The 20,984-nt window shown below is 44.0% G+C and overlaps 1 protein-coding gene across 2 annotated transcripts in view; it reads left to right on the top strand.

The window, feature by feature from the left end:
* LOC119457080 (tyrosine-protein phosphatase non-receptor type 23-like) overlaps window positions 1-20,984 on the top strand; it is a 73,776-nt gene that overhangs the window by 14,519 nt on the left and 38,273 nt on the right. For both annotated transcript variants that reach the window (XM_037718914.2, XM_037718911.2), the window contains exons 9-14: window positions 1,071-1,265; window positions 2,432-2,497; window positions 13,745-13,884; window positions 15,787-16,083; window positions 17,120-17,283; window positions 17,362-17,513. In XM_037718914.2, the coding sequence (XP_037574842.1) occupies window positions 1,071-1,265; window positions 2,432-2,497; window positions 13,745-13,884; window positions 15,787-16,083; window positions 17,120-17,283; window positions 17,362-17,513 (1,014 nt within the window). The remainder of the gene's footprint in view (window positions 1-1,070; window positions 1,266-2,431; window positions 2,498-13,744; window positions 13,885-15,786; window positions 16,084-17,119; window positions 17,284-17,361; window positions 17,514-20,984) is intronic.

Below are 20,984 nucleotides of genomic sequence, written 5' to 3'. Positions count from 1 at the left end.
TATGTTGGCTTCTTATGATATTAATAAAAATCGGGCCCCTCGGTTCCCTCTCTTCTCGTTCATTACATAACGCGGGCTCGAATCCGGCAACATTGATGTCTTCAGGTAGCATATGTGGGTTTATTGACCAGGTAGCAAATGGGGGTTTATTGACCAGTTGCCATCACCCAAAAAGATCACGCAGACGCCTGCGGCAGAAAGGATGTTCCACATCCGTCGCCTAGGTTTGTGAGGGGTGGTGCTGGCTAACACTCTCGTGGTTAGTTCTAGTTGTAAAACATAAATACCCCAGAAAGTGGATGTAATTTCCCCTATGTTGTCTTTGGTGTACTTGTTTGTTGGCTTCTTATGATATATATATATATATAGAGAGAGAGAGAGAGGGTGAGGTGAGCTGAAGGAGGGTGAGGAGTGGTAGTTGTCGGCGGAGAGCCCCTCCCGAAATAGAATTCTGGCTACACTACTGTACATGGGGCTCTAACATTTTTGCACAATGTGTGGTCATATGTAAAACAAAAAAGAAAAAAAAAAGGGCTCTAGAAGTTTTACTTATGTGGTATGGGTGAAATGGCACTAAGTATGAAGAGAGTGACAGGTTCCGTAGATCCTACTGCACCTCTCACTCTCTTCATGCTTGGTGCCATTTCATCAATCCTTATTTGAGGCTTTGCAGCACTTTTTTCAATTAAGTATATAGGTAGCTCTTCAAGGTGGCCTTCATCAGTTAATTTTTACTCAAAGTTCATCACGTGTTAGATCGGCAAAGTCCGCTATCTTCGTGCTCATCAGGAAGAGGTTGTGAACAGCTGTGGTGATTGACTAAGAAGCTTTAGTTTTCAATCAAGGTTTTTTGCGTTTGGTTAAATAATGGAAAATAATTTTGCTTAATAAACCCAGTACTTACTCTCTGCTGGGTCATCAAAATCTTTTTGTGTGAAGTTGTAATATACATTTAGCAAGAAGGTAAAAAAAGTCCGGTGCCTCTTCATTGAACTTTAAGTAGAAGAAGTTGCTACATTTACCTTATCAGATGTACATGTACAGTCTTCCACAAGCTTTTACTGTTCCAGGTTCAAAGCTGCTAAGAAGGAGAATGAGTTTGTCTACCATGAAAGAGTACCACCTGTGGAGTCTTTGCCAGAAGTTAAAGGAGCCAACCTTGTCAAAGGCATTTCATTCAGCCCTACGGATCCTGAAATCAGCGGTCCTGACATTTTTGCGCGGCTGGTTCCAATGGAAGCCCATGAAGCATCTTCTATTTACAGGTGACTATGCTTAAATAAGCCTGTATCATCCGTGTTTGTTGATGGGATACAGCTGTGTCATGATTACTGCATGTTGCTCAGCCTCACTTGCTAGCTTGTTTTGCTTCTCCTGCATGGGCTGAACCATTGCATGCACTAATGCTTTTGTCACTACATTTGAAGTTCCTGTATTGCATTCAGAAGTGTAGCAATGGGGCCCTTCTCTCGTAGTAAATGTGATCAATCTTCAGCACTGTTTTCTTCCATTGTATCTCTTCCAGTGAGCCAAACACATTCAACTTCCTTTCGCCACCCCCTTTGCTATGAACAAAATGGCTGTCTATGCAACTGATTACAGCATCAGATTATCATTTCTCTGATGACATTTGTTATTGCTATATGTGCTGTTTGTGTTATTGCTTCCCATCCTAGGTGTGAAAGTCGCACAGGGTTTAAAAAAGAGGTGGTAATATTGCACTGCTGCGAGGCTCTGTATGTGTAATTCTGTCGTCTTTATATAACACAGCGTGACTCTTTTCAAGTGATATGAGCTCTCGTAGCACATATTTCAAGAGAGCATAAATTGAGCACTTAATTTGCCTGGCAAAATTTCACTGTCTGCTTGGTAGTGTTATTTGAAGGGATTTTCAGGCTCTTTTACACTTGGAAAGCAACGCTTTATAAAATGTTGCCTTTGGCAGACCTTTACCAACTAAATCAATAGGGCATTAAGATATATGATTTGCAGTTAATGTTAATATACAGTGGAATCTCGTTGGCACGGTCTTTACGGGAACCAGAAAATAAAGCATATCATGCAACGTATTATCCGATAAAATTGTATTATCAGGAAAAGAAAAAGAAACGTATTATCCCGAAAAACGTATTATGCAGAATGCACGGAGCAGTGCATGACATCATTTGTGTCGTCTAAGCCATTCGGTGTCAAATCCATATCCAAGGATGTCTTTGTATAAAAGCTTTGGTAGTCTGTTGATGCCTGAAAAGTATATGTTGGAAGTTTTAGATGTAGGACATGATGCATTTTAAAGATGGTCCCTTTAGCATATATCCTAACTTGAACCAGTTCTCTTTCTACCTACTATGCTATCGCACAAGCATTGAGAAGGTTGTTGATATAGTAATGTTACTTATGCTTGCATGTACTTTTTTTTTTTTTTTCACAGTGAGGAGAAAGCACGGCTTCTGCGCTCGGTAACCAGTCATGTAGAGAGGAAGAATGAAGAGCTTCAGTGAGTACCTGAAAAACACATCACCTGTAGGATTGAAAATGAGTATTTATTATTACATTGGCAGCTGGCTTTCTCTAGTCTGTCATCCTTAGCATGATATAATGTCATGTCATACCTACAGGTGCATTTCACGTATTACGTTCACCAGTTAATAGCACGCACTGCAGTGATTGTTCACCGATCCCTGTCACATTAGCCACTGATAAATTGAGCACATGCTTTTCGTGGTGGTGTACTCATGAATCTGAAACGTAGAATTTTATCTTGGGCCGATTTTTAATGAACTAACAAATACATAGCAATTTGTCTCCATTTTGGTACCAGCATTCCACTGTGCTTCTATCAAGCCATGTGTGCATATTTCTCTTCTACGTACCACATAAAGCTGTGACATGGTCAGATGTCTGCAATAGAAAACTGGTTCATATGAAATCCTCTAATCCACATGTCTCTTTTTACAGTGAAGCTGTCTGTGGCTAAGGCAAACCGTTTGTTACCGAGCAGGAACTCCTCCTCCACAAGGCGAGCGAGTGAGCGCAAAACTGAGAGGGAGGGCGCGAAAAACCACAAAGGGAAAGAGAACGTCGGGTTCTCTCGTGTCGAAGGGCGCCATTGGTGTCGGAAACCACATGTCCGTGATGTAGTTGGTGAGCTACAAAGGGAAAAAGAACACTCTCACAGTGAATCGTGCGTTAGGTGCAGCCACCTATGCACGAAACCACGTGTCTGTGACGTAGCGCCTGTCCGATAAGGGAATAGAGGCTCATTTTTGCTCCGGCGTTGCCATGGGACAGCGACGTGTGGTTCGTACACCCAAGGAGCAGTGAATGTACAAGAAACGCTGCCGCGAGCAGGGGTGGGAATGCGACCATCGCTGACGCGGCATTGCGAGAATGAGAGCGCGCCCGCACCGCCGACAATTCGCAAGTTCAACATTTCAACGTTGAAACAAAACGTTGGGCTCAAGTCCAGCCCCGTCAAGGTGGTAACTAGTGAAGCTGCGTGGCAACATCGATGGCAGTGGCGGCGAAACACGTGGCAGCTGTAAAGCAAATGGTGGTGTTGTGACGTGACCTACTTTTGGCTAAATAAAACGTTCAAAACAGCTCGCAATCACCAGGGTTCTCTCACTCGGCATAAAGGGGGCGCCGAAATGACACATGGTGCTATTCTTCTCGTAGCGCGTGTGCTGGTGCAAAACATTTTCTTGTAACTCTGTGTTGTACGTGCAGTAGTACCGCGGTGCCGCCCAACACAGCTTCGCTGGTCAATCACCTTCACAGGGGGGAATGGAGTTTCAATTTTTTTTTATTACAAGTCCCAGCCAAAGTGCCTGTCATTCAATTGGCTGCATTGCACGATGATACAAATACTCTGTAGTACCCTCATAATGAATTCCCATGGTGCTGAATGACTTGCATTAAAAAAAGGGAGGAAAAATATGACACAGCCAGTTATTCACTTATTTTATAAATCATGTGAATGCTGCTAAAACAATTATACAACACATTTGCATTTTAACAAGATAGCTAACTTGTTTCCAGTATCTCCAAAGCACCCATGAATACCCTTTATTATAATTTTGCATTGGCAACATACAAGCCCAGTCAGCATGCAAAAGGTGCCAAAGGCTGTGTGATAGGTTTATGAAAACTTTGTCTGTGCAGAACACTAGCAGTATTGTGATCTGAGTTATAGTGTCGGTAATGTCATATTTTGTTTGTGAGCTTCCATTGAGAGCACAGCTAGTGCATCCTGTGACTTTAGTAAACAATGCCAAATTATGGAATGGCAAGAAATTAAGAAAACATTTTGACACTTGTATTGGTGAGAGGAAATGCGGGCCAGTATGGCCATGTAAAATAATCACCTTATACATCGAGTAGGTCGAAAGACTTATTTTGGAAGAGTTGCTGCCATAGATTAATGGTATGAACCTTTTACCAGTATGATCTCAAGTATGGTATATTTTAACTGCGCTAACCCAGACAGACAGAGATGAGGCAGACAAGACGTGCACACGTCTTGTCTGCCTCATCTCTGTGTTGACAAAAGGCTGACACTTGAGATCATGAAGTAGAGCTCCAAGTCGGGCTAGTTGGTTGACATGCATGGTATATTTTACCTGCGCTAACCCAGACGGACAAAGACGAGGCAGACAAGACGTGCGCACGTCTTGTCTGCCTCGTCTTAGTCCGTCTGGGTTAGCGCAGGTAAAATATACCATGCATGTCAACCAACTAGCCCGACTTGGAGCTCTACTTCATGATCTCAAGTGTCAGCCTTTTTTCATCTCACTTGTGTGCATCATTCTTAAGTATTTACCGGCTACCAAAGTTGAAGAGGCTCTTTGTGCGACCAAGCTGCATGCACAGAGTGGTGAGGAAGGAACAGTGGAGACAAGAGTAATGATGATTTCTGAGGTGATAGTGACACTTTTTGCCGAGTGTGTTAGTATTAGCTTGACATCAAGTCAGCAGCAGTGGCCTACACCATGAAACAAACTTGCTGTGCAGAAATTCAGATTAATTTCACAGTAAGTGCCTTCTGAACCTGCTGTGAGTAAAAGTCAGTTTCAACTTTCTCTCAGTACTTTAACTTCGACATTCACAAATGTGCTGCAGCTCAAAGCTTTTCCTCGACTCCACCAAGTGCAGTGGTGGTCCAACTGTGGCATTCACGCTATAAGTCTGCTTGCCTGTACCTCGTTGCGCCCACTCAACTGCCATGTGCACCAACTGCACTAAAGTGCACTATTTTCACCTGTTTACAAAGCAGTGCAAGTCAAATAGTGAACGTTCAAGTCATTAAATTTGCGAATCGATTGTGTATACTACATGTTCAATTTTTTTAATATTCAGTGAAACACCTGACTGAGGTCGGTGCCTTGCATGCAGCCTTTCCGCGCCACTCAGTCTGTGTTGATACAAGGTTCTTTCAGGTTGACAATGCCAATTGAAACAATGCCCACGCCGACAGAGGGAACGGTGACGAAACAATGCACTATGCAAAGCGCGATAGCATGTGCGAAGATAGGACTGATTAGCCATCGGAATAATAAACGCAGACAAAATGAGATACACATTCTAACGCATTCGCACACGCAGTTTGGAACTGCGACAACACGTGATATTAAACACACAAATGAACTTCTATGCATGATTGGGGTAGTTGCTGGCTAGACAGCCACGGACCCGAACAACGTTTCAATGGTCGTTGAAAACCTGTGTGCTTGAACTGCGAACTGATCGCCAATTAGCCATGCATACGAGCATATTAGCAGCAGGCTTTTCGCGACCGCTTCCATCCCGTATCACATCAGCCAACGACTAATTTTCGTCACGAGGCCACTGCCTAGGCCATTAGGCCTAATTAGCACTGCTTTGTCGGGTAGGTTGGGTGTCAGCGACTAAAGCGGCAACCACACGCATGCAATATTCAAGCGATACGACAGGCAGTCGTAATTTTTTGTCTGGCTTAAGCCTGGCCACATAGCTTTGTTCTCGCCAGCCAACAAAATTTTATGTAATTGTTTGCACAAGTTTACTGCCTACCCAAGTAAAAGTCTGTTTCCAATGTACTATGCATGGTATACCATTCATGAGAAGACAAACTTAATTGGCTGGTGCTGACTGTTGGCCTTAATTGTGTCTTCCTTTACTTTTGAGCAGCATTTACTGATTGCGCAGTAATAACAGCCTGCACTAAATGGTTACTTGTGACTGCTGTATTAATCAAAAAGCCTAAAAAGGCCAATTTTTCTGCTCCAAAACTGCTCTAAAAGGCTGGTGTGGCTGCTCCAGAACTGCATCTTTCGTGCTCCAAAAATTGCTACGGAAGTTGCTCCAAATCCTAAGCTGGCTGGGCCACCAGTACGAGTGGAGCACAGCACCACACCTTGATTGAAGAAGACACTGCTCTTTTATTATTGCTACGATGAGAAGTTGCTTGTTAAAGCATATGCTGAGACTGCAGTGGTACAAAATTTTCATGTGGGAATAATCATGGATTGTCACTGAAGTACAGTGGCCAGTTTAGCTAAAGGGCAGCACTGCCGATTAGAGTAGAGTTGAATGGATGAGCACTCTAGAATACAGAGATTATTGTGCCTTATTTGGGACTGTAGGGGCAGATTCACGATTATAAAGCAACTTATAATGAAAGATATTGTCAGTTTAAGTCATTGAGCAATAGAGGCATTGGACTCTACTCAGTTCACTACCGCTTTGGTTTAATGACATTTCTTTCAAATTCTCATTTATAGAGTGTTATATTGCATCCAAGGTCATGTGGCGGTCATCATCACACTTTGAGAATTTTCTATACGCATTACACAATAGTGGGCACATCAATCTAGCAGGGACAACACTCGCGAATCAGTAGCAATTAAACTGCAACAGAGTCTCGTGCAGAAATGAAAGCAGGATAACACAGTTAATACACACATAAGGAAACTAACCGTAAAAGAACATTGCAAGAAAAGTAGGCAGCTTAACACAAAAAAGGCAAGTTAGTGCAGACATTCTTTAGTAGTGAGGTGATCTTTCTGCCTGCCGTAGTGACGAGCTACATACTTTACCCCATGGGTTCTCAAAGTGGGTTCCGCAGAACCTTGGGGTTCCGCACGCCCCTGCTCGGGGTTCCGCGAGGCACTGATAAATTTTCCATGGTTCCGCGTCACTAAGTGGCTAAAACGACGAAAACGAGGTGCGCTCAATCCACAGAACCTTCATTACTCATGCCCGAGTGTCAAAAAGCACATCACAGCGCGTAACGGCAGCACACGAACTACGCAATAAATCCGCAAGCAGCTTGTAGCCATCCAACCTCCGAAAACGGGCAGCGCACCTAAGCTTTCGCTCTTGAATCTCGGAGGCGGTAATTTACCAACATGCGCATTTCTCCCGTTTGTAGATAGCGTAGGTGCCGATTGTGTGCGCACTGACGTATACGTTGGACGAATTTAAAAAATGAAGAAAAAAAATACGCGCCGCAGAAGAGCAAGAACGGTGCTAGCGTCCAACCAAAACGAAGCGGCACAGTCCGCATCGCCATGGTCCTCAGCGGCAATCGTGCGTGGCACTTGATTGACAGCAACGCCGGAGCGCTTCGTGCCTAATTGTGCCCTTAAAGACTTTATTTTTGCGTTTATCGCCGCGCGTAACACCGCATTGGCGGCATGCCGCATGCCTTCATACGTAGTCGCCATCCATGATCACGTCGATAACCACCGCAGTTTCGTCCGCAGCGGTTGCGGCAAATAGTAGTTTTGTTTTCACTCGGTGCGCGCGTCAGCTGCGTGCCTTCACAACTGCGTAGTCGCCATCCATCGTAGTGTCAATAGCGACCGCGGTTTCGTCCGCACTTCTTGCAATGAACGGTAGTTTCGTTTTGACTTGGTGCATGCGTCGGCCGCCTGCCTTCTGAACCGCAAGCTCGCCGTCCATGATCGCGTCGATAGCGGCCGCGGTTTCGTCCGCAGCGGTTGCGACAAGAAGTAGTTTTATTTCGACTCAGTGCAAAGCTGTCGAATAAGAGCACCGGCTACATCGCGATGGACGGACATTTTGTTGGCGAGCAGCTGACTGGCAAAAAAATAATCGGGATGTACGCGCGCGAGGCCTTCGCCGCTGCTAGTGCTAATCAGTCATGAGATGATGAGAATTTCAGCTTCCGCACTGGTCTTGTGCTAAACATAAGCAGGATTTGATGATTCATTGCGTAAATAAAAGCGTGTTGCCGTAGTTAAGCATTTGTTTATTGTTTTCTAGATACCCTCGATAATTCGACATTCGTTTATTTAGGACATTTTAATTTGGTTAATTCGGGGGGGGAGGTTCCTTGGTGCTTCATGGAGCTTAGCAGGGTTCCCTGGAGCGAACATGCTTGAGAACCCCTGCTTTAGCCAATTCAGAAATTGCCTCTTTTTTTTTAGTGTGTTAAAAAAAGTGTTGAAATTGCGTGCAAAGCTGCAATCACTGTGGCAGCGTGATCATTGCTACTGCTAACAAGAGATGTCAGCTATGTATTCGTAGTAAGGGTGTTCAGTTAAAAACATTTTTGAATTTATTATGAATATTCTGGAAAACGTAACTGTTGAATCAGTATCAAATATTTCTCAACAAATCCGAATGTGAGACTAACCATGAGGCTGCCTTAACATGCCACACGTTTCATTCTTTTCTCAAACAACCAATCTTTTATGCTTAAAAGCCACATTGTCACCAAAAACTGTTGGCAGTGGACTGCGATTGTCTTCTGGGGTATGGGGAGATAATGTTTGTGTGGTGCAGCTAATGGCCAAAGTTGATTAACATTTTTTGTAGCAATGTAGATGTATTTAATGTGAGTGGCGTGGGCAGGTTTCTGAACTTTCACAACTGCTTGCACTGAGTAAAAGACAAGTCGGGAGCCAGTTTAGAATTGGTCTAACATTGATCACGTCACAGTTTTATGTGGCACGACACCAACTCATGTTGTCAACACAATGGTCCACATGAGTGGTCGTCATGTAGCTTAGTAAAACATGATGTGAATTTTTTTTGTTGGGATGTTCTGAAAACCGTTTGGTACTACCAAGCATCGTGCTCTGAAAGAACTTGCAGCATGGATCCTAGATGTCCTCACCAACATTCCACCAAAGTTACTATGCAAATCAGTAAATCAAGTGCCTGAATGTTCACGTAAGCTTATGAACAATGCTGTGATCTATACAGAATTTTAGAATGATGTAAAATATTGCTGATGTCTGCTTTATTAAATAAAATTTGTTCCAGTAAAATCTAATGACTTCTTAAATTATAAGAAATTACAATAGGCACTGACTTTCCAAACACACTGTATACCGTATTTCCCGGTCTATAAGTTGCACCCCCCTCAAAACGGCAGTTTTTCTGGGAAAAAAAAATGTATATACCATAAGTTGCACCGCTGTATAAGACGCGCCTGTTCATTCGGTAAGCAATTTTTAAAAATTAGTGACGTTTCACTTCGTGACCGCGGGTCATGCGCAAGCGTTGGGTGCCATGGACACTCCAGGCGCGTGGTCGCCGCAATGTTCTGTATAAAGTCCAAGGGCGATAACATCATCCCTTAGCACCATATGCTGTATGTGCAAGTGAAAGTGTGTGACGGTGAGCCGAATCGCGCACAAGGAAGAAAAGCAAAAAGGCAGCGTGGGAGGGAGGTGGAACATCTTGTACTCTGGTAGCAACTGCGTAGTTTGCGCAGCAGCGCGCGCCGTCTCTTGAAGGTGATCTGCAGATGCGACAACTTCAGGGTCGTGTGACTCGCGGTAGGCCTGCCACCACTTGCGATGCTGCTCTGTCCTTACATGGCGCTCAGCAACTCGATCGCGAGAAGAACCCGGTACCTCCACAGCGCGCACACAACCCGTAGCAACTGCCAGAGGAGGTCAACCCAGCATGCTTCGCGTGGCCATATAGCATCCAATCTGATTTTAACGGCAGTTTCTCCTTTAAAAAAATGTATATAAGTCACACCATTCTATAAGACGCACCAACGAAAAATGCAGAAAAAAAAATGCGACTTGTACACCGGAAAATACAGTACTACACATTGTGCAAGACAAGCTCTAAAAATAAAAACCAAGAATAATTACTTGTTTTTTTTTTTTCACATCACTAATTGTCCCACTTGTCACTCTAAATAAAGGAGAATTTTAACGTTTTCCTGTCCTTTAACTAAACAAAACTTAAGTAAACAAAATGCTTTCTTCTTTCTCTGAATTCTGTTTTAAAAAAACCTGAAGGAGGACGTGGCAATTTAAGTAGCCAAATTGGTCAAAATTTTTGATTATCCAACTTATTTTTTGTCGCGATCCTCGGATTTTCATTTACCTTGTGGTGAAATATTATAACAAAACACGCGATAGACATCGAGGATACAACACTTTCCTGGAGTGCTGTCATCAAAAATTTTGAAAAAATCGGGCTTTGAGCTTTGTTTTTTCAGCTTTCATTTTTTGTGCAATTGCTTTTAGTCATCCCAGTGCCATTTCACAACAAATGAAGGAAAAATCATTCTCTCTTTTGCACTTAGATCCTAAAACAATAATGAGTGCAACAGAGCTGTCCATTTATATCTGCACCGCATAAAAAAATGTATAATGTTTTTTGGTTTTTTTTTCAAATGTCTTTAGTAAGACAATGTGCACAGGAAAGTTCAAAAAACTATTTGGTGCTCATTTCGGCATTTAAATAATAAACCAATAGCTTTATTGCACGGAATGGGCCTTTGTGAACCTGCTGATGTGAAAATTTTGGCAAACTTATGTATAATTCATTTGGGGATGACGATTAGAGGCTGTCAAGTGTTGTAACTCGAAAACTATAATAGCACAACACTGATTTCAGTTATGATATCAGCATATAAAATCACACCTGCATGCCAAATTTCATCAATTTATTCCCATAAATTAAAAAAAAGTTTTCACTGCCACATCCCCCCTTAAAATACACTATTTCAGAAATACATTGCAGCACAAAGTACTTCAGTGAATTCAGCAGAAGTGCAGTTATTGGCAATGAAAGATCACCTTTGATCGCCTTTGCGGTGCTCCCGGTCCTTCTTCAATGTCTTGCACTGCGAAGGCTGTGGCGGAGCGGGGTAGTGTCCTAAACGGTCCACCTGCTGAACGTCACCATGGCACACAGTATAAGTTTGATTTTGAATGATTTGAACGCCACTACTTCCGATTTTGGCGCTTGCAACACAGCAAACTCGGACGCTATCCCTCAGCTTACAGTTGAGTTCGTGGCGTCTCAACCCTTTGCTGTGCTACAGTGTAATAGATAACTGTGCCCAGCTATTCTTGCACCGAGTGGCATGAGTAGCACATTTACTTTTGCGCTTATCTCTATAGCAATCACCCAATTTTCGAGGGTCGAACAAACTTCATGTTTGCTCGTGCGTGTACATCGGCAGCATGCACATCAGCTAAGCGATGAATGCCGCACTCCAGACTCGCGTTGAAAGGATTCTTAGCATAATAAGCTTCGACCATGATGACGACACACCTTAAGGGTGTGGGACTCGGAAAGCAGATGACCTGTTCGTCAGATATTGGTGCTTGGGCCTTGAGTCAGGTCACCCACAGACACCATTCAGAGCATACTGTTGTCCTTGCAAGCCGCACCAAGCTCAGCAAGCGGGCTCGTTGTGGCACAATGCAGGGGTCACGGTATCTATGCTACACTGCAGGCACAGCTACATGCAACTGTAGTGGCAAACTATGCACAACAGGGCTGAAGTGCACACTTGCACTCGTGTGCTCAAGTCTAGCAGTGTTACATGGTGTGGACCAGCTTTGTCCTGCACTAGCTTGATCGACGGATAGTAGCCACATCCAAATTGCGCATTTCGCACACTTGCTCAAGACGAAATGAAGTCTGCCAAGGCATCTAACCAGGAGCAGGCTTAAGTGAGTGTGCGCCACTAAGCGTACACATTGTCTGACCTTAAGTGTCACATGGTTTGAGGGTAGTTGAGATTTCAAAGCTAATCTAAATTAGCGAGATCTAATGGCTACGAAATTGATAAGCAGTGTGGCCAAAGTTTCATTTCTACACAGGTGAACGCGGCCGAGTGTTAGCAGACGATTGTCGGTGGTAGTACGATAATCGTACTACTTCCGGAAGTACGGAATTCTTATTGAAATTTGAAATGCAGGTTTTCGCTTACTGCAGCCTGTTTATTAAACTGTATCAATAAATATACACAGTAACAGTAGGAAGAAACGCACTGCTCCAAATGCCCTTCTTGATTGATGTCAGCTATTAGCCAATAGCCGCCGCTTATGGGAATCTGCTATATGTAAAAATATGGCAGCCCTGAAAAGAGTGAGGAGAAGGCTTCTGTTGAAAAGAGATTGTTTAAGAAAAGGGTGACTTGCACTCTGCTTGCGAGCTTCACACGCCGCGCACGACTGCAAAATTTGGCCGAGATGTTCACAGCAGCGTATGCTATCCACGGAGGTGTGGTTCAGGACCCCTTTAAGTGGAGTCTATTGTAATCGCATATTCTTATTTTTGTTAAACATTACAAAACTGGAAAGTGCTGACTGAAATTACTTGACTACAGCTAAAGATAAAGTGTAGATTGCATTTGTACAGTATAGACCACTTATAACGTAACTGCTTATAGTGCAGGACCGGATATAATACAGTCTTTTCAGACTCCCGTTAATTTTCCCATAGCACTCAATGTATATGCGTATCGCTTATAGTTGAATAGCTGGAGACGAAATACCGGTTACAGTGCAGCTGCCTAGAAGTTCGGCAGTCAACCGAGACGGCGAACGCTCCCCTCAAGTCGCAGACATACTCCGTCATAACGCGCACGCGCGTCGAGCTCCGCAACGTGACAGTGGCAAACAACCGGCGTCTATACTTAAACGACACGGTGCAGCCGGCGTGTCAGGTGCCGTCGCGCGTGTTGCAACGTTGCTTGCGCTTGAATAGCTCCGTTCGTATTTTTCGCCCGTCACGCCAGCCACACATTCCAGCATTTCTCGCGCGTAGCGGGCAGAATGACGCAATGGTGGGAACGTGGGATGACCACGGAAACTCGATGTCCAAGTGCTGATGTGAGGAAGCACGGCAGCAGCAGTGGCTAATCGACATTTGTGCTGCCTCTCGCATCAACATGAACTAAGCCACAAAAACACAGCGCATGGCAGACTGTGCTTCCGTCGCAGATGGCTTTTAAGATAAAGCGACCTCGACGAGCACGCCCAGTCTGCCCAGAGCAGAACACGCACCCCCCCCTCCTCCCTGCCCTCCCCCCAGAGCCTTGCGTGTGATGGAAGACGGCATGCTTCCTTCCAGCTTTCCTTCCTTGCATGCGTGAGACTGAGCCGCGATCACCGGCTCACCGTCGCATGCTTTCATTCGCACATACAGCATACGGCACGCGGCGAGAATTTTATCGCGCTTGGACTTTATATGGAACCTTACGGCGATGGCGGAAATGCGGCTGGAGTGTCCATACAATTGCTATCGCAATGACATCGTTGTTTTGGTTATAGTGCAATACCGCTTATAGTGCAGATATTTGTGACTCCGGTGACTTACATTATAAGCGGTCTACATTGTAGTTGGTTTGCTCTGAATTTGATTCCCTTTTGGATTGTGTGATGCTTGTTCAGGAAATTGTCAAAGTTCTACTGTGCAGCATTGGTAGCAGTGTTAAACACTCAAGTGGCTACTCGTGGTGGTGTGCCAACAGGGCCTTCCTGTCATCTCTGAACCTGGACAAAAGCATGCTGGTAATGGATCCTCAAGCAGTGCCACAGGAGGTTGTCCAGTGCTGTGCCAGGCTGAGTGTGTGCCCTACAGCCGTCAGTGACTTGGTGCTTACTATCCAAGGTGAGCATTTCTCTTATTGCTTTCTGAGCCAGACATTGCCATCATAGGAAGAGGTTAAATAACTTCTAGGCTGCATGAACTTTGCTGTAATAGATGCTGACTGCATGTTGCAAAGCTGTTACTTTAATTCAATCAACGAGTGCGTTGACCTGACATAGGTTGGGTGGTCAGGTGAGCCAAAAGCCACGATTGCAGCTTGACCTGTAATGCCCTGGCGACCATTACAGGATTTCATGGCTGCACCGATGCACGCTACTAATGCTACTAGGATCGCTTTTTGCAATCGGAAAAAGCATGCAAAGAAAGAATTTAAGTGTTCTACTGCGAATTGGGATGAAACTTGGAATATGGGAGACAAAGCACATCATGTGCATTGGAAGTCATGAAAATCAAGGTTAATCTTGAGACTCCGAAAAAATTATCAGTCTCTCTAATTGCAGCTAACACCCACTGGGATGGATGTTTCATGAAACGATTGTTGCAAGAGAACTAAAAGTCAGATCAGAATGAAGTATTGGGGGGAATAGAGTGGGTCATTTGCATCATACTGGAGGAATTAAAAGAAATTAGTCATAATAGTTGGAGCACACTGCAGAAATCATCAAGGTGCAAAAAGATAGCCTAATGAACACTGACACTTGGATTGGAATAAAACTTTGTAGGAATGTTGGCATATTGCACAGCATCGACATGTGAAAATATTGGGTGCATGGGTCAGTTAGAGGAGGCACAAGAAATGTGTCAACGAAGTAACGGGGCCCAGTGAACATCTTGAAAGGCCACAAAATTAATTTATATCTATCGCTATAAGCAGGAGAATAAAGAATTATAACTGAAACTTTAAACAAGTGTAGTTGAATTCCTGTACAAGACATGAAAAAGGCGTTGAAAAAATGTTTACAAAATCAGAAATTGTGAAGTGCAATAATCAGAGCTTCATTAACTCTGTGAGAGCCTTTATTATGTGTACATAGGCTATCACTATTCTTCTGATTTAGAGTAAAACGTTAAGTTCATTCGCATTGGGAAGGGCACAATACAGTCACTGACATAGTAATGTAGACTTGATGGGGATTGCTTATAAATTGTAGTAGGGACTATGGGGGAGAAAAACAGATCCCCTAGAAAAGATGTCCTTATTCCTCAAGTGACCACAAAAGCATGTCAATGCATACACAAATGCACTTTTATGCGACCACATCAGTCATTATTTCGGCCATCATCATGCCGTCATATACAGACAGATGAAAGTGCAGTCAGGGCTTGCAGCAAGTCTGCATTTCCTGGTACCCTTAACTGAGGTCAACCACTTTCTAGTAGCCAAATGATTGCCACATCTTTCATCGCCGTTATCACTGTCTAGTATTTCCGTCACCTCATTGAGGTCCTTGTCAACACAGGCAGCAGTGATGGAGATAATTTTATGGATGCATGCAAATTAATAACTTTTCTTTCAACTGTCGCAGAGGTTATAAATACACCTGTGAGCAAAATTATGTAGTACACAGGCTTACCAAAAAAAAACTGAATTTATCCATCATTCAGACACAAACTGAAATGAACCAGTGCACTGGATAGTTTTCAATGCCAAGTTAGGCTTCCAGTCCTCAATTTCAAGTTACCCATTCTTAAGCGGAGAAGAAAATCTGCTTTATCGCGGAATCCCTGGTCTGTATACTACTTCTCAGGGCAGTACATGCATTCAGTGTGCATGTGCTCCACTACTTCAAAACTGCAGAAGAAAATAACCATGCTAAATCACGAGGAACAAAATGCATGGTGTTTAGTGTAACTTTCATTGGAAAACAAAAATGTTATGTTGGGGTTTAACTAATATTTATTATATGCAGTATATAAAAGTTGAACAGTTCTCCACTTTCTTATGCAACTGCTTTACTGCAGGCCTGAAGGAGCTCTATCACAATGTAGACAAGGACCTTGCACAAGTGGAGCAACTGTTGAAGGAGGAGCGGGAGAAGGAAGCAGCCCATAGCACAGCATTTGGCAAGCGGGCACCCTCAAACCTGGTGACCGAGCTAACAGCCGAGTTTGCCAAGTACCTGGAAGTGCACCAGCGCACTGCGGATTCTAACAGCGCCCTGCAGAAGAGTTTGGCTGCCCACTCGGCAAACCTCAAACTGCTGGCTAGCCCTCTAGAAGAAGTGGACAAAGCACTGCCCTCAGTGTCACTGCTTGACGGTCAGGCTTTTTGACTCTCTTGGCTGTTTTGTGGGGAACCTTCATGAGACCTTCAAATTTTTACTGTTTTAGCCATAGCATTTTCTGACTTCTTTACCTTTTCACAGAAATGAATGTATGGTCCTCGCCTGTTACAACGGATCTGCATACAACATACTTTAGGATATAACAGACCATTCTTCTCACTTAGTTTGGTCTGCCTATATTATCAATGCTACAATATCTGCATTTAACAGACCCGGCAGCGGACGCGTTTTTGGCAAAATTTTGTCTAGATGGTGTTATTACAATGTGCTTTGTTGTGGTAAACCATCCATGTGCAGTGTAGTGCACACTGCACTGCTGCACACTGTGTACATCTCGAGACTAGCTTCAGTTTTGCGACATTCATCCTCTAAATTAGTGATAAAGTACATCAGTATTTAGCTGTAACATGGGATTTATACAAGCAAGACATGGAGCAAGGTTTTGTGAGAAAATGATACGGGAAATATACCAGTGCTTTTCATCACGAGTGTGCAGTTGCAGCATAATTGACTTTGGTTATACAAAACCGCTGATACATATTAGCCTTTCTTCTCTTTTTTTTTCTTTTGTATTGCTCATGGCAGATTTCGGCACAAATCCAAAAAAACTTCAGTTGAGCGAAACTTGTTTGTTGATACTATTAAATATCTTCAGCACATAACGTGTCTCCAGCCCTTGTAGGTGAAATTCTGTGTGTATGAGTTCATAGATGGAGTAGTTGGTTTTTGTTCAACACATTGAATAATGCAGAAGAAAGGAAGTACAAACAGGACACATAGCATATGTGTCCTGTGTGTCCTGCCTCTTGTTCCATCATTTGCACTGTTCACCATGTTGATCGTTGCGCAATTTTCAGTTCATGCAAGTTTTGAAGGCTAAGCAGTTATGGCTATTCTGTAGGCATGCCAGATTCTCTAGAAGCCTCCCAAGTTGGTTTCTCATGTGGTGGAGTGATGAAGTGCAGTAAGCTGTGCTAAGGCCTTAAGTCTTATTTTAAACTTTACTTCAGTGCCCAACAATGAAGCTGTGGTGAAGGAGCTCTCTCACCTGCTAGACAAAGTTGAAGAGATGAAGAAGCAGAGGCAGATGCTACATTCACACTTGAGGGATGCACTTCAAAAGGACGATATCACTAGGCAAATTGTTACCAGGAACAAAGGTGAAGATCTTCAGGTGTGTATGCATAGTAGGGTTGTTTTTGCACAATGTGTGAATAATGTGGCACTGGCAAATTTAATTTTTTGTTTGCAGACATTTTTCGCAGCCGAACTAAAAAAGCATGACCAGGAGGTGTCACTTTTGGAGCAGAATTTGACAGCGCAAGACAACATCCTGAAAGCATTGACGCAGGCCAATGCCCGATTTGCGGAGACACGGAAGGCTGCCTCTGATATCCTAAAAAGGTAAGTTGTTGAGTGAAACTTTATTATACTGAACTCAAATGGGGCAGTGAAATGTACTTACATTACTGGAAGGTAGGCATGCGAACATGGACAGAAGTAGGATTGGAAACAAAAGCCGTTAAGTGCAGTGCACCAACTCGCTCCTTTCAGCCATTCTAAGAAGTGTACTCATTTTAAGAACTTCTTAAGCTCTATCAGTGTAAATTATGACGATGCTAAAAAAAAAAAAAGTTATATTCTGAGGTCTTGCATCCCAAACCCACGATGAGATTGTGAGGCACGACGTAGTGGGGGAGTCCAGATTAATTTTGACTACCTGATGCATGGTACAGGGGTGTTCTTGCATTTTGCACCCATCAAAATGGAGCCGCTTTAGCCAGGATTTGATCCCACAACCTCGTGCTTATCAGCACAACGCCATAAGCCACTAAACCACCACGGTGGGTTGCTAAAAAAAAAAAGAGAAAAAAATATCTCTGATAGTATTTTTGTGCTCTATGTAGAGCCTTCCTTTACACTAATTCTCTTGCTAAGTTGTTAGCTTGAACTTGCATATCTTGAAGAATCTTCTGAGCCTAAAGTTTTCACTATGAATCGTCAACTCGCATAGGTTCCACGTCAGCTTTACTTGTTAGGCTTGGGATATCATCAAACCAATTAGTAGCAGCTCTAGCACTGCGTAAATCCCAATGCAGGAAGATGTCACCACACACAAAAACTAAAAAAAAGGTTGTCATGTGGTAGCAAATTTTATCTGTTTATGTGTGTGTGTGTTTTTAAGAGCTAGCCAGCTCTTACACTTTTTTTGTTTTTGGTGAGTAAATGACTTCAAGAACAATGTGACTACATCTTAAGAGTAATTAGGTTAAATAAACAGCAGTTGTCATTTCCTACATGGTGGGCCACCACCTTTTCAGCACCTCTGTATGCTGCTTACTATGCTGAACTGAACATGCATTTAAAGGGACATTAAAGGCAAATACAGTGGAATCTTGATGATACGAATCTCACGGGGTGGCGAAAAATATTCGTATTAACCGAAATTCGTATCATCAAAACACAATTAAAACTAGCTAAATTATGGGGGGACGCGGGGTTCAGATCACAAAAATCGCGAGAAAAATCTGTTTTTGAAAACCATGCGTTTTGGTATCTGCAACACCTAATCTATGCTGTATTAAATTGGTTTGGCTGAAAACGCACTAAAAGTGGCCGAAAAAAAATTAATTCGTCAGTGTACATTGCAAGAAAACAGCTTTAAATCGCGCAAAATCACTGCAGTTCACAGAGACATATCTCGTATTTCCCCCCACTGAGCACCGCCATCTTGGTATCGTTCGAAAGCTGCAAAGTTTCGCGGTTCCGCTTCTCAATTCGTCCGTCGTCGCCACCTTGTAACAAACGCACAAACACATAAGAAGCGCGGGTCTGCGATAGGTAGTTACACGGGCCCTCCGATGAAAGCGGGCCTCCGATTGGCTGCCGTGCTGAAAGGCATCTCTCCATTGGTTGCTGCTGTGGCAGGGGCAAGATGGCAACCGCAGTTGTCTGCTTCGTAAACCACACCGGCGTCTTCACTTGACACGCAGAAATCGGATTACTGAGAGCTCCCAGGTTAGTGATGGATCGTTGCTCGTTGGAGAAGAAATTTTGGACGAAGCTCGCCTTCGGAATACGGAAGCGCAAGCCTCCTACGGCAAGAAAAATACGGCTATTAGTGGGAGAAGCAGAGGAGCACCCGACTGAACGTGCCGCGCTACCTTGCACCGTGGATTACGTGCCGCACTATCTTGCACCGTGTGACTCCAGCAGCGAAACTGACAATCGCCCTGTGCCATCGGCACCGATAACGCAGTCAACAGAAGACACGCCAACGGAGGCTCCCGCGCCTCGGCGTACGGCCACGCGAATCAGCCGAGATCGTATCTCGGTAGACATAGCTCGCTGCGACTAGGCAAAATGGCGCAAACACAAAGAATGCGGCCCGAAGCACAGCGATCCGATGGGCCACCGAAAAGGAGGAAAAGCACAAAAGCAACAAAAGCGCCACCGTTTCAAACTCTTTGTGCCCAGTCGCAGCATCCGCGCTGTCCGGCGCCACGTCCACGCGTCCGCACCAAAAGAGAAAGGGAGAAAGTGCATGACTGCGCGCTATTCTCTTTCGCGGCTGTCGGTGGGGCGACGTTTGTTCGTATCAACTGACGAGGATCGAAAATCAATTCGTAACAACCATTCTCTAGTACGTTGCAAAGTAATGGGGCTTGGCCGGGACCACGGAAAAATTCGTACCATCCAGAAATTCGTATTAGCCGTGATCATATCATCAAGATTCCACTGTCCCAAGTCAAGCTAAAGTGATGGATTAGTGCTCGAGTATTTTTAAGGCGTCAATGTTATCGCGAACAGAGCCGTAGTAATCGAGAAATTGAGGTAAATGCGGGGCATGATTAGAGACTCCCCTGGGACATTCAAGTACTGTACTTGCCCGTTGACGAAGGCACTCCTCATTTAAATTGTGTCACTAGTACTCAACCACTCGTTATAAAACATCATTCTACTGTATTATAAGACGAAAGAAAATGCTACTTGACCAGTTGTATTACATTTTTAGAAAAAAGAACTCATTGACATTACACTGTTCACATCGACGCGAGCGGTCGAAAGGTTTCGTTTTCGCTCGACTCTGCACCGCCCGCACTTTCGCGTTTCAGTAGTTCCGTTATCGCGTAGTGCTGCACTGGTTTTGTTGGCTCGCGAAACTCACACAAACTGCAATAGCAGATAATTCCACTTCTAAGTGACGTTGGGGTATGCCCAAACTGCCCAAACGGTCCACGCCACCTGACCAAAAGTAGCTGCAGCGGCACATCATACCGCCATCTATCGGGTGTTATTTTACACAAACTACAGTCGCAGAATAAAGTATAAACCGCATGCGCGCGATCTTGCGCATGACAGCGACAAGCGACTCGATGGAGATGGATGTCGTAGTCGCTCGTCGCCTACAAGTCGTACCGCATGCGAGCGACGACTTTGAGCGACGTCTCCCGGGTGTTGCCGGTATGAGGGCAGCAAATACTCGCTGAAACTGGTGTGACGCTTGCTTTATTAATTTAAGTTGATGTGTTTTAGTGTAAAGAGCAGCATAAATATTTCTAAAGGTTTTGCACTACATTATTATCCTTGCACGTATGAAAATCGAGTCGTTTGCTCATTCCATGCGACAATCGGTAGTGCTTGACTGATGTATATCCAGTTCCGGCTTCACGTTATTGGCTAGTCGCTCATAGCACTTCCGGGCAACGAGCGACAAATGTTAGATTTCTAGAACCGAGCGATTGAGCGAAAAGACCGAGCGATCTGTTCACGCGACGGCCCGTTTTTGTCGCTCGAAGCCGTCACTCGTCGCCGTCGCGCACAAAATCGCTCTCATGCGGTTCGGGCTTAAACCTGCACCTAAGTTAAAAAACA

The sequence above is a fragment of the Dermacentor silvarum genome, chromosome 1 (genome assembly GCF_013339745.2).
Source record: "Dermacentor silvarum isolate Dsil-2018 chromosome 1, BIME_Dsil_1.4, whole genome shotgun sequence".
Taxonomy (NCBI): Eukaryota; Metazoa; Arthropoda; class Arachnida; order Ixodida; family Ixodidae; genus Dermacentor; species Dermacentor silvarum.
This window is presented reverse-complemented; position numbering and strand designations above follow the sequence as displayed.